Genomic DNA, 13,552 nt, shown 5'->3' with positions numbered 1-13,552 from the left:
GAGCACTCTATTCATGGTCCAGTGCTTCCATACGATACTACCTACAGTAACAAAATGAGATGTTGTTGGGGGTTTAGTTACACAAAGACATCACTGAGCACAATTATGAACTGAGTAGAACCGTAAAATTCGGTGTCTAAGACGCATTTGTAACACATTTATTTAATCTGTGGTGACATTCGCGGGAAAATTCACAAGCGGCGCCCAGTTAGTGACCCGTTTTCCATCAGCCAGCAGTGGTTGGTCTGTCAGAGAGGGTAGGCGGAGCTAAGCGGCTGCTTTTCTGCTCTATGCAAGTGTTGCGAGTAAACAGTAATCTACTATGGCTGAACAAACAAAGAAAAGATGGATGACTACAGATACAACTTCAACAAGAAGTGAAAATCCAAAGAAGAAGAAACAAACTCGACGCTCAGATGAAGAAAACAGTCTGAAAAGGAAAGCGACCGTCAGCCAGGAAAATCAAGAGTTACAACCGGAGCCAACCGAGGACGTCACACATGCAGCACTGTCTGGATATCTGGGAAGTGTGCTCCTGTAATTACCGCTTATCGCCACAGGTGGCGCCAAAGAGAACGAAACTGAGATCTTCAAGATTACAACTTTAATAAATAGCTGTAGAAAACCTTTTCCCTCCGGGGTAACCCCAGAAAGACGGCGACAGACTGCGTCTTTTATTCTGATGAGATAAAACAGTCGACCAGAAACTAAAGTTTTAAGCACATCCATAATAACACTGGCATGATAATATTCACATCATTCATTCGGGTAAATGGACCAAAACTCTTTCAATTATTAACATTATTTTCTTATTTTCTTAGTTAAAAGTGGGCTGCTGACCATTTATTGTTTTTCTGTCTGCATGTATTTGCGCACACTGACGCACTTCCAAACAGGCTGGGACACACACACGCACACACACGCGTGCTCATGCGCTTGCAATAATCAACTTCCTGAGATGTTGCAAATCACACAGCAGACGTATAGAACAGAGGCAGAAACCTTTACTATAAAGGTTGTCCTCTTACATCACTTACAGCAGAGAAGAAGGCGCTCGTTCAGACGGATGTCACATTCAAAGTTGCTCAACGTTGGCCTAAAGGAAATCTCAGTGAGCACACTTGTACAATAAAGAACTCTAAACTTAATCCAAGAGGCAACTGAACTTGGTTGAAGTTCTAGAAGACGTTTCATCTCTCATCTGAAAGGCTTCTTCAGTTCTGACTGACTGGTAGACAGAGCTAGAAATATAAGCCTCTGTAGGTCCTTAGTTTGCTAATAGATGTGTAATCTGGGTGAGTCGTTAGCCTGAGCTGTGAACCCAGTATCACCCACTGGTTTGTTAAGATCACATGATCCCGAGTGTGATCTCAGCTGTTTGAGCGGAGTATTCAACACTGCATTGTAAGTGGGTGATACGTGGTGTCTAAGGCTTTTTCCAGCTTAACATCGATGGCTTCCTTGACACCGCTTTCGAACCAACGGCCTTCTCTGGCCAGGATGTGAACCTTGCTGTCTTCAAAGGAGTGTCCTTTGTCCTTTAGATGTAGGTAACCTGTCAGCCTCTGATGAGAGGTGAAATGTCTTCATGAACTTCAACTAAGTCCAGTTGCCTTTTGGATTTAGCTAAGACTTACCATGACCGGGATGACTGAGAACCTTCACAGATATAAAGAACATTATTGCTCATCAGGGTGTGCAGAGACCGACTTTGGATACGAAGATTAGGCCGTCAAAATCCATAAATGCAAAGTTTGCAGAGTCAGTAGCAACACAAGATTAAGGAGATGATTTAGCTTTATTATTTGTGCCTCTCCACATTCTTAAGAAGTTGATGAGGAAAACAGGTTTAACTTATTTTTGATCAATGACAGGCAAGAAGAACAAGCTGCGTGTGTACTACCTGTCCTGGCTGAGGAACAAGATCCTGCACAATGACCCCGAGGTGGAGAAGAAGCAGGGTTGGACCACCGTAGGAGACCTGGAGGGCGCCGTCCACTACAAAGTTGGTAGGTCACATGCTCTCAGCCTATGTTTCTTTATATGGGCAGAAATTATGCAATTGACCAAACCGGTAAATTGGAAGAATGCCTGAGAGTAAGAGTGGTCTTGGGTTCTCTGAATGGTCTGAGATGCTTACCTGTATTTGCAACCACCTGGATGGGACCCTTTGTGGCCTGGCACAATCTGTGTCTGCTCCCATCAAATGAAGGCACTCATGTTATCTTATGTTAAACAATAAGCCTTGAGAAGATTAAGTTTAGGTTTAATTTTTATAAACATCACAAACACAGAGTTATTATACGCGTACAAGACTGATGTGCCAACGATAAATGATGGAAGGAAAGCCCTTTATGGAGTAATTGTGCCTTAAACATCAGAGTGGACCTTCCTTTCTAAAACTCAGAATGTCCTTGGTGATGGAAGTGCCGCTGTGCAAAACACCAGCACTTCCTGTTGGAAACTCCTCGTCAATGATCATAGATGTCAGTCGTGCAATAGATTTCCTGTCGAGAAGTTTTATTCATGCGTGTTCGTCGACTCCTGGTCACATTAACTTTTTGTAACCACAACATGCAGATGCTGAAACGACACTTGGAAAGTACACAAGACAGACTTTAACAAAATGCAGATTTGCACACATTTCTGTGAAGGTGACGCAATGATCAATTTTGGTTGATTTTATTGCACATTATTAAGACTAAATCAAGAACATTATTTACTTGTGTTTCATTTAACCTTTCTAAAGTCTTCTTGCACACATGTTTGATTAAAGAACTGCAATATAAGGAAGTAAAAGTTGTGTCTTCATGCCTGCTGCAGATCAAATTTCCTTCGGGATAAAAATAAAGTTGAAGAAAATCAGTAACATGTCGTGTCAGACCAGGAAGTCTATTGTCAATGAGCCCTCCTGTTTGTTACAGAAACATAATCTACCTGTTGTTTTGTGTTTACCAATCAAGTTTAAAAAGCTTCCGACTTATTTCCTCGTGCAGCTGATCCTGGTTTTTGCATCGATGGCACCAGCGCTCTTTCATTTTGATTGAATGTTTCCTTTGTATTTGTGTCCCCCAGTAAAATACGAGAGGATCAAATTTTTGGTTCTGGCTCTGAAGAACTCGGTGGAGGTCTACGCCTGGGCACCCAAACCCTACCACAAGTTCATGGCCTTCAAGGCGAGTCACTCCACGAGCTGAGCTTCTCTGTTAGAACATACACGATTAGACCTTTCCAATGTTTTAATTTTCACTGCATTATTATTCACATTGCATGTTTATGCAAAGGTTTAAAAGAGTTGTGTAGTAATGTAAGTGTTGTTTTCACTACAGATGAGTTGAAACTGTTTGTACAGCCTGCGATCAGAACAGACTTCTCCACCCAGGAAAATATTTACTTACCTGTCCAAGAGATTAAAAACTTTCTCTCTAACCCTTGTGCTTCAGTCTTTCGGTGACCTGGTGCACAAGCCCCTGCTTGTCGACCTGACCGTGGAGGAAGGTCAGAGGTTAAAGGTAATCTACGGCTCATGCTCAGGGTTCCACGCTGTGGATGTGGACTCTGGAGCTGTCTACGACATCTACCTGCCTACACACGTAAGAACACACGTAGTATCTCACATGCATGATTTATGTGTCTTAAATGATGTATATTTTAAAAAGGCAGCACAGCAGTAGAAAAAATATTTTTCCGGGCCTGACTTTCTGTACTTACTACGCCAATGTCTACGTTTGGTTAATCATGAATTCAAATATTAACATAGGTGATAACAGGAGGTCACATGGTCATAAAGATAGAGTCCAGCTGACAGCATGTCGGCGTTGTGTGTCCTTGTAGATCCAGACCAACATCCAGTCTCACGCCATCATCATCCTGCCCAACACCGACGGCATCGAGCTGCTGGTGTGCTACGAGGACGAGGGTGTTTACGTCAACACCTACGGACGAATTACCAAGGACGTGGTGCTGCAGTGGGGGGAGATGCCGACCTCAGTGGGTAAGCAACACAAACACAAACCTGTTCTCAACCCTCACAACCTCCATCCAACAATGACGTAATATCTAAGTGCAGCCCCGTCTTTACATCTGGGGTTTAAAGGCCACTAAAGTTGAAGGCAGATAATACACCTTTTTATTCTGTAACTCTGCACATTGTTGGTCAACATTTTCCTGATAGATTAAACTCTTCATGACGTTTTGTTGATCATTGATTACTCGTTATCTAACACATGCTCACACAAGCACTCAGCTATCGTATTTCACCTGCCCCGGCCTCTTGCATTGATTATTTGTCCTGTAGCTGCAGAGGAAACATATACAGACAACCACACACACATTATTAGTACATCAGTACATCTGTTAACTTGTTTACCTCTTTGCAGCCTACATTCGTTCCAACCAGATCATGGGTTGGGGAGAGAAGGCCATAGAGATCCGCTCGGTGGAGACCGGCCATCTGGACGGCGTCTTCATGCACAAGAGAGCCCAGAGACTCAAGTTCCTCTGTGAAAGAAACGACAAGGTGAGACATCCATGTAGACGTTCAGCAACACATCCTGATCTGACATCAATGTCTTAATCTTCTGGTGTTCCTGAATGATACTGTAGATCTCACAGCCTGCTTTTGGCTTGCTAGATGAGCAAACAATGGGGGCGATGTAAGAAATATCTTTAAACGCAACATCTTAAAAGTTGAAACTATCCACAGCACAAGAGCTTCTTGTTTGTTTGCAATGCTCATTCTTGTATCCCCTCGCATTCAAAATGAATTAGTTTATACAGCATATTGCTAAGCTAATTAATCCTCACTGCATAAACACACACCAGTTTCCACACAGAGCATCAAACATGTCGGATGTAATCAGCTAAACTCCTTGAGGTCTTCCAAAGTCACTTCCTGTTCCTGTTCTGCGTCTGTTGCTTCAGCTCTTCCCTGGCGGTGGAAGCAACTTCAAACTCTCTAGTTCTCTGTTGTAGTTTCGCTTCCCTCCACTTTGCTGTTTAAACTAAGAGAGCTCCTTCTACGTGACTGCATGTATTCAGTATGGCCGCTTACACAAGAGGAATGATTCAACAGATTTGACCAAAACTTTCAATGGAAAATGTCTATTTGTAGACTTATATTTAGAATGTAAATCTTTATTATTCTGATTAATTTAAACTCCATATTCTCAGATTAAGACTCTTTTCCCAATCCAAACAGAGACAGGAAGCTGATTATTGACTGCTCAATTAGTTTGACATGAACCCAAGTTCAAGTTCAGATGAAAAACAATGGTACTTTCCATTATTTAGATTGCTTTGTTATCAATGTAATAAATAATTCAAGTCAAATTAAATGGCACTCGTTTGCAGATCTCTGAATACGATGGGGATCAGCCTGATTAGAACAGAATCTTTTGTGTGTCGATGTTGTGTTTGTGTCTTGAAACGCACCATATTAGATTTTGTGGATTATGAAGTTTAATCCAAACCAAAGTCAGGGCCGGATGTTCAGGAATATGATCTGATTCAGCTATGGGATGTGATGGGTTTTTCCAAAGAGAGAAAAGATTCTATCGTCAGTTAAGATCGATGTTATCCAGTTTCGGTTGGTGTAGCAGTGGTTAGCGCTGCTACATTACAGCTAGAAGGTTTGAATCCCAGTTCGGAGGTAGGGGGCCTTTCTGTGTGGAGTTTGCATGTGGGTTCCCTCCGGGTACTCTGGCTTCCTCCCACAGTCCAAACACATGCTCATTAGGCTTATTGGTGACTCTAAAATAGCCCTTAGGTGTGAATGTGACAGGTTGTCTGTCTCTATGTGTCAGCCCTGTGATTGACTGGTGATCAGTCCAGGGTGTAACCCCGCCTCTCGCCCGATGACAGGGGATTGGCTCCAGCCCCCCTGTGACCCTGGACAGGATAAGTGGTATAGATAATGGATGGATCATGGTGATCCAGTCTACTGTTGTTTTGAAAATCCAGCATGAAGGTAGAATGGATTAGCTGATCCTGGATAGTTAAAGACGGTACTTTTAAAGAACTGGGCCAGTGGATAATCTGTTTTCAGGATCTGTAACAAAGCTTGATCAGGATGTCATCGAGATAAATGTCGATTCCATTCCAATGTTGGCTGCGTCCTGTGTTCAGACTGTACTTAGTTTCTGCCTGTGTCTCCTCTTCAGGTGTTCTTCGCCTCCGTGCGGTCCGGGGGCTCCAGCCAGGTCTACTTCATGACCCTGGGTCGAAGCAACCTGCTCAGCTGGTAGAGGTCCACACCCTGCCCTCTTCCTCCTCCTTCTCCTCATCCTCCTCATTGTCCTCCACCCTCGCTAACACTGGATCTCAGAACCCACCGTCGATGTCTTGTCAGCACTCGGACAACCAAAAGAGAACAAAAACCAACCACCAACCAGCCCTTTGAAGCAGTCAACAACAATGACTTCACCTTCCCGGTGGAGCTGCCTGCAATGCAGCCACTACCACGTCACGCAGTAGTCTCCTACTTTAAAGGCTGAAGTGACACATGGGTACAAAATGAAATCAATGATTAATAAATATATATAAGAAGGAAGAAATAAATTAAATGTGAATCTACTAAAGAAAAGGGGGCAATCAACTCTTGGATCCCATTTTCTTGGTGCGCATCAAACCGCGATGGGATAGATTTTTGTACCGCTGCATCTTCTCCGCGCTGCTGGGCTGGTCAGTAAGCTTGAGGTCTAATACTGCTACCACAATATTACTACTTCTACTACTGCTACTACCTTCTGCAGGTCTGCCTCTTGTAAGAAAGTTCCCCCATGTTCCTGCCCTCCGCCCTTTCTTATGAGCGTTTCATGGGGCTGGTGGGATGGGAGTCTGTTGTATTAATGCTACAGTAGTGTGTGTCAATGTACTTCTGTTTGGTCCAATTACTGCTGACATGCTGGTTAGAGGGCGAGACTGTCTGCTGGGGCTATAATGTAAGAACCCCGGAGGCAGTTGGACTGGCAGGTGAAAGGGGCCTAGTATTGGAGGTTGTACTGTAAGTCTGATTGATGGGACTCGACAGGAGGGCGTATGTGTGTCGTTGAAGTATTGTGTTGTTCGGACAGGTGCTTTAAGAAGGGGGGATGATAGAGAGAGAAAGAGAGAGACGTTGAAGCAGAAGGCTTTCAGAATAGTATTTTTTGAATTATTGCTATGATTATTATTATTCCTTGAAGATAAGTGTAACTATGTGGAGTAAAACATGTCTTTTACCTTGTTTTTTAAGATTTACGCACATCCACCCACAGTTTGCTTGCTTTTACTCTGAACCCACAGAAGTGCAAGGTGTGTTTGTCCGAGGACGAAGTGATGTGGGTGCAGTCCGTAAAATAGAAATAAAGGTGTCTATGTATAATAAAATTTCATTTAATCTTCCAGATATTGTCAGTGGTCATGTTTTTTCCCCTCATCCATCAAACATGACGACCTAAACTCAAGAAACTTGAACTGCTGTGAATAGCGGAGATATTAAATGAAAAGAATATGCTAATGGAGCGACGAGTTGGAGAAGAAAGTTCAGTATGTGTGTGTGAGTGCGGACGGAGAGTCAAGTGTCATCGACGTATTGGAGTCTCGGGGCAGAGAGGTAAACGTAGGTCAGCAGGTTAGTTTCAACAGAGGAGTTTTTCCTGGAAGGCGTTTTTTTAAATCTTCCATCTCCTCTCAAATTAATTTTTCATTTGTACCATTTGTATGAATGCAATGCACTAAGTGTCAAGAATGTAGAAAGACTTATTACTGTGTGGTGGTCCAAGGCATGAGATGATGTTTTTTGCTTTGTTTCTTGTCACAAGTGATCAATCCTAGATGTTCGATTTCGAGTAACGACCATTGACAAGCTGCAGCAGCGGAGCCTCTACGTCAGGTGTAGATATTTTCCGGTTGGGGGGGGTGGGTGGGACTTGTTTGTTTTGCAACCTTTTCCACAGCTGTGATGATATGAGTGGGAGCAAACGCCTAGAGTGCGTCAGAGCTGAGGAGGGTTTTAATCTCATCCTGCGAGTTCTGCTCGCATATGGTCGATCTTTCCCATCAAACGAGGATGTAAACCTTCAATTCAACACTCTGGATTTCAGTGTTTCTGTGATGAAGTGAGGCAACACGGAGCAGAACTTTCCCTCGCTCGGCCGTTTGTAAAGAAACTGAATCCCACTTTTCCTGGAAGGACTGGTTTTCTCTACTCTGTGCTCCCTACTTCCTGCTCCAGCTGATATTTAAGTTGTCTGTATATGTGAAAGACTGAGCAGCACACTGCAGCACCGATCTCCTTCAGGACATCTGCCGAGCTGGATTTCCCTCCGTCTCTGCCGGACTCTGAGAGATTCCACAGTGTTGAACGAAAACAGGCGCGCAAGAGAGTCCAACTGGCGCTCTGTCCAAACATCCTCGTCAGGTAACAAGCGAGTTAACCTTGGATGTGTGTTTCCCCTGGCGATAACAGTTACACACGTGAGCAGTGTTTTGACATGTGAAGAGGTTACTGCCGGTCACTCGGTAACCGTTTCCTTCAGAAACTTTAACCTCCCCTCGTACAGACAAGCCGTTTGGACCCCAATGCCGTGTCGTCTGAGGTCTGTGTGTGCAGTAGTACCCAGTGTGTGTCTCTTATTGCATCAAGGCCTTGATGAGTGGCTGTTTTGGCTTCATGAAAAAATTGTGATTATTGATATTCTTAACGGGCTAAAATGGTTGAGAGATATAAGTCTGTATTTGAAAAGCAGTCGCTTGTCGGCTCACATTGGAACAAGTGCCAAGAGGGCAGCATTTAAAAGTGTAAACCTATTGTTATGAAAACCACTACTTGGAAATCCTTTAAAAAAAGAGAACTCACTTGAAGCATTGTGTATTTTTCAGTTTTAGAGCTAGAAGCTTAACAATAGTTTCTGTTGTTTCTGTATGTCTATGTACACGTAAATATGCGACTGCGGTGGTTTAATATTATTACGCTCACCTTAGGTGGAGAAAATGTTTACAGAGACGATGTTTTGTTACACTAATGTGCATCACAGTATTTATGTTTAATGCATATGCGTCTTTAATTCTTTGTTTTTGCTTTTTGAGCCGGTTTTTATTGGATATCTTCATTTTTCCGTCATCTCCCCCTACCTTCTAAATAACCTACTCACAAAACAATAAAGAACACACGTGCTGTTCATTTCAGGTATTCACATAGCGCTGCTTCGACGTGGAAACTTTGCAGTAACGTTCCCTGCAGGCTTGGACGTGAGGCAACGTGTTTTCCCTCTGCTGTTTCTGCCATGCTACTCTAACTTATGTCCTCTCTGTGTATGACAGGAAGTCGTGTATTTCCTGAAGGTTTCTTTTCTTTGAATAAACTTTAAAAGTAATTTTAAATGAAGAGTGTTTCCTCGTACCTCTGAAAGACTGCTGCTGCTGTTTGTTCCTAAATCACACATGCAAACATGTTGAAAAGAGACATTTTGTAACACATGTTGGGCAACTGAAAGACTTGACACGTCAAGTTGCACATTTGGGTCAATTGCAAAAGACATTTTTTCTAATGAACACAACTTAATATTTCCCAGGAAACAGCTTTTCAAGGGGGCGATTGGTGGAATTATTTAACAGGGACACTTTTCACGAACAATGCAGTTATGGTGGATTAGCCATTTGCATGAAGAGAAGAAGAAGAGGCTAAAAAGAAAAAGTATCAGTGTGTTGTAAACGTTGAATTCTTGTTGAGGACGTGTGGTTGTGTTTGCATGTCTGAGTGCGTGTCTGAGCTCTGCTGAAAAGAGAAGTAATGAAATGTGTAATATTCAAAGGAGGTCTTAAGTAAGATGCCATTCATATGCATGAACAGTGTGTCATCTGGAAGACGACGTGGTTCTTTTACGAACAATTTACGTAGCACAGTTTATACAATGTGGTGAACACAACGCATAAGTTTTAAGGTTGCTTAAAACCGTGTTGGTGTTCAGTACTCTTGTGTCCCATCGCCTTCAATTTTAAAAATGCACTTCATCACTTTAAGCCAAATGAAATGTTTGGATGTGTAAAGTAATCTACAGATTGGGGCTCAAGTCGCAGAAATAAATACTGTATTAATGCCTATAATAAGGAGTGTAAGTTTGTTGGTAGGATTACAGATTTTCATGAAACGAAGTTGAAAGATGAAGCATGGGCCAAGGAAAAATCTCTTGAAGCAGATCCGGATCTAACTCAGGAACAAGCAAAAATATAGATCAAACTGTAACATCCATCCATCTATCATCGATACCGCTTATCCTGTTCAGGGTCGCGGGGCTGGTACCTATCGCAGCCGTCATTGGGCGAGAGGCGGGGTACACCCTGGACTGATCGCCAGTCAATCACAGGGCTGACACATAGAGACAGACAACCTTTCACTTTCACAGGGTCACAGATGAACCTAACGAGCATGTCTTTGGACCAGGGGTCTCCAACCCTGCTCCTGGCGAGCTACCTTCCTGCATGTTTTAGGTTTCTCTGTACTGTAACACACGTGATTCTAATGTTTTGCTCATTATCAAAAATGTGTTAACATTAGAGACAGGTGTGTTAGGGTACGGAGGGTCAGGGTTGGAGACCCCTGCTTTGGACTGTGGGAGGAAGCCGGAGTACCCAAAGGGAACCCACTCATGCACGGGGAGAACATGCAAACGCCACACAGAAAGGCCCCCTACGTCTAAACTGAGATTCGAACTATGAACCTTCTAGCTGTGAGGTGTAAGCGCTAACCACTGCACCACAGTGCAGCCCCAAACTGCAACACTGGTGTCAAAATGATAGCGGTTCAGACTCCTAAAAACAAGCAAACAAAGCAGCGGATAGTAGTAATAAAAGCGGATCCGTCCAAATTAAAACACCGGTGTATATGGCAAAATGAATGGCATGGTGCAACTTATATATAACTATAACCAACTGGAACATCTCTGTAGAAATAAATGCAGCAGGTAGCCGATGTAAGAGGTCTGCAATCTCCCCTGTTCTAGGAGGCGCTTTTACAACATAATACTTATTAAAACAGGATTTTCTTTCAAGAAAGAATGACAACAAGCTTTACATGAATCAGCAGTTATTTACTGTTGTTTGTTTACATGACTTAATGAACTAATTAATTACCTTTGCCAGTTTTGCCATACATTTCTGGATATTTTTCAGCCCAGTGTTCAATAAGGGTAAGATCATTGGTTTGCTTTGGTTACATAACTTTAGTGATAGTTAGGGGAGGTTTTTTGCTCATGTCACTGTAATGGTAAAAACTACTCTGGTGGAGTCCACAGGTCTGCAGTTTGGTTACAGAATAAAGGCCTTTACTTTCTGTGAGAGCCGCCGTCTGCAGGACGCAGGACTTCAAAACTCCCCAGGAAGTATCTTTACGATATGCACATATAACTGACCAGAGCTGTTGTTTCAGTTGAACACTGAAGATCACAGACGTTTTAGCTTATTTAACTCTTCATGCTGCAGTTTAGCTTAGCCACCAAGGGGAGCTGATATTTCCAGAGATAGACGACATGGTCTGCCCACAGTCTTAAACCCATATGCGTGCAGTTTGGCTCACAGTGCAATCAAGGTTCATGGTAACTTTCTTATCCCCGAGGGGCAATTTACTGTACAGCCAGCAGTGCGCACACAACAATCAGCACAAAACAACAATAAATAGGAAGTAGTATAAACATACTACGAGAACAAGGAAGTACAATTCTATGTTGTGTAACCATTTAAAAAGCCGATGGCAGCAGGGACAAAGGAGTGTTTGTGTCTGTCGGTGCTGCATCTTGGCATAATGTTTCTGCAGCCTGACGGAAGCAGCAAGAACTCACCGGCCTTTCTTAGAGTTCTGACCTTGTGCAGGTCTGTGAGGTCGTTCAGGTTAATACCTGCAATTCTGCTGCACACTGTTACAATACCCTGCAGTCTGCGTTTGTTTTTGAGGGAAAGTGAGCCGCACCAGCAGATAAAAGAAAAGAACAGATTCAATAAAACAAGAATAAAGATAAGATGTTTCAGCAGATTAAACATAAAGCAGATCTGTCAAACTGCTTATTCATCTGTCCAGTGTTGTTGACTATCAGGATATATCAGATAATGAGGCAGTCTGGAGAATTCCCAAAATATGCAACACCTTCCGCTTTCTCAACAGCCAGTATTTGAGTTTAATGAACAGTGAGTCCTGTGTCCATCACCTCTAACCTGCATTTGTAAAGCTACAGGGAAAAACACTCCTACTGCGTGTAAGAGGCCTGTTTTTCTGCTCGGACCAGAGAATGAGTCGATGTTTGAACAAATCAATAAATAATAGTGCAAAAGTTCATGGGCAGAAAAAGTTTAAGGATGCAGCTCCTCGTGCATGAAAGTCTGAGCAGAATCAGGCAGTCTGAACTCTTCCTCTATATGTTTCCAACATTAAGCAAGTCGTTACAGAAAGCTTCCTAATCTAGACGCGAGAATTACAAACTGAAGTTGTACTTAAAGTATCTGCTAAAACACAACAGATGGACAAGCATCACAGGCTACCTTAAAAATGGTAATTACAGGTCATGTGGCTTTTGTTTGCAAGTGCGGATTCTGTTTTTGAGAGACAAAATGCAGTTTACATCCGCCACTTTTTCCTCCAGATGACGCTAAACCGTGGCCAGGAAGATTGATATATTTGCATTTTGGAAGACAGAATTCAATTTGAAGAAAACACAACACTAAAAACAAAACAATGGTATAAGAAAGGGTCGGACCACTATCATTTACAGAGGGGGAAATGATACCAGAGAACAACTATTGTCTCTGCAGATCATGTGATCGTCTCGGTGACCCTTCTGGCAACAGCAAGATTGCCAAAGATTGATACACTTGAGGCATTCACAGTGACATTGACCTTTGACCTTTTACCACCAAAATTGAATCACTACATCATTGAGTCCAAGTTGACGTTTGTACCAAATTTGAAGTTACTCCCTCCAGGCGTTCATGAGGTATCCTCTTCACAGTACACTGGTGCAGAGGCAAACCAAACCCGCACTAATGTGTGGGTTTCTATGACGAACGATTCCATCCTCCTGCTTGCATCACCGAACTGTACTGATGACAATGCACAATGGATGTTGCCGTAGTTTCTATGCGGAGAGATTGCAGAACAGTGAGTCACATCATTTGCCATCATTTGTTTGCATAGTTTGTAGTTATTCGAGTGCCAAAATGTTCTTCAGCATTTAGAGTTTTAGATGTAGCCACGATAAATCCACAAGCTGTGTGCCTTTACAGTTGTTTTGCACCACAACCCAAGATGCCTTCAATACAGTTAGGCTGTTAGCGTTCAGTATCTTCTTTCACATATCTGCACCGGAGTTTCACAACCTGGCTAAGGTTCTATTAGCTGCAGTTTTAGACTAAGGTAGGACAGCCTTCTCCCACAGCTCCACAGTTATCTAAAACCTACATTCACTCAGAGTTTCTCAGTATACAGGTGAGATACTAACTACTTCCATTGCATGCACTACACGGGGACTGTATCAATACATTCAGACATTTGACCTGCTAAAAGCAGCTCGGCCGCTTCAACACT

The 13,552-nt window shown here is 42.8% G+C and overlaps 1 protein-coding gene across 6 annotated transcripts in view; it reads left to right on the top strand.

Annotated features, from left to right (window-relative positions):
• map4k4 (mitogen-activated protein kinase kinase kinase kinase 4) overlaps positions 1-7,383 on the top strand; it is a 109,553-nt gene extending 102,170 nt beyond the window's left edge. For all 6 annotated transcript variants that reach the window (XM_069662856.1, XM_069662853.1, XM_069662855.1 and 3 more), the window contains 6 exons: positions 1,875-2,009; positions 3,076-3,176; positions 3,444-3,593; positions 3,835-3,994; positions 4,380-4,519; positions 6,162-7,383. In XM_069662856.1, the coding sequence (XP_069518957.1) occupies positions 1,875-2,009; positions 3,076-3,176; positions 3,444-3,593; positions 3,835-3,994; positions 4,380-4,519; positions 6,162-6,245 (770 nt within the window). In that variant the 3' untranslated portion in view covers positions 6,246-7,383. The remainder of the gene's footprint in view (positions 1-1,874; positions 2,010-3,075; positions 3,177-3,443; positions 3,594-3,834; positions 3,995-4,379; positions 4,520-6,161) is intronic.
• The last annotated feature ends 6,169 nt before the right edge of the window (positions 7,384-13,552 follow it).

The sequence above is a fragment of the Semicossyphus pulcher genome, unplaced genomic scaffold (assembly GCF_022749685.1).
Source record: "Semicossyphus pulcher isolate SPU_LCO1_2020_fin unplaced genomic scaffold, fSemPul1.0.p SCAF_15, whole genome shotgun sequence".
NCBI lineage: Eukaryota > Metazoa > Chordata > Actinopteri > Labriformes > Labridae > Semicossyphus > Semicossyphus pulcher.
This window is presented reverse-complemented; position numbering and strand designations above follow the sequence as displayed.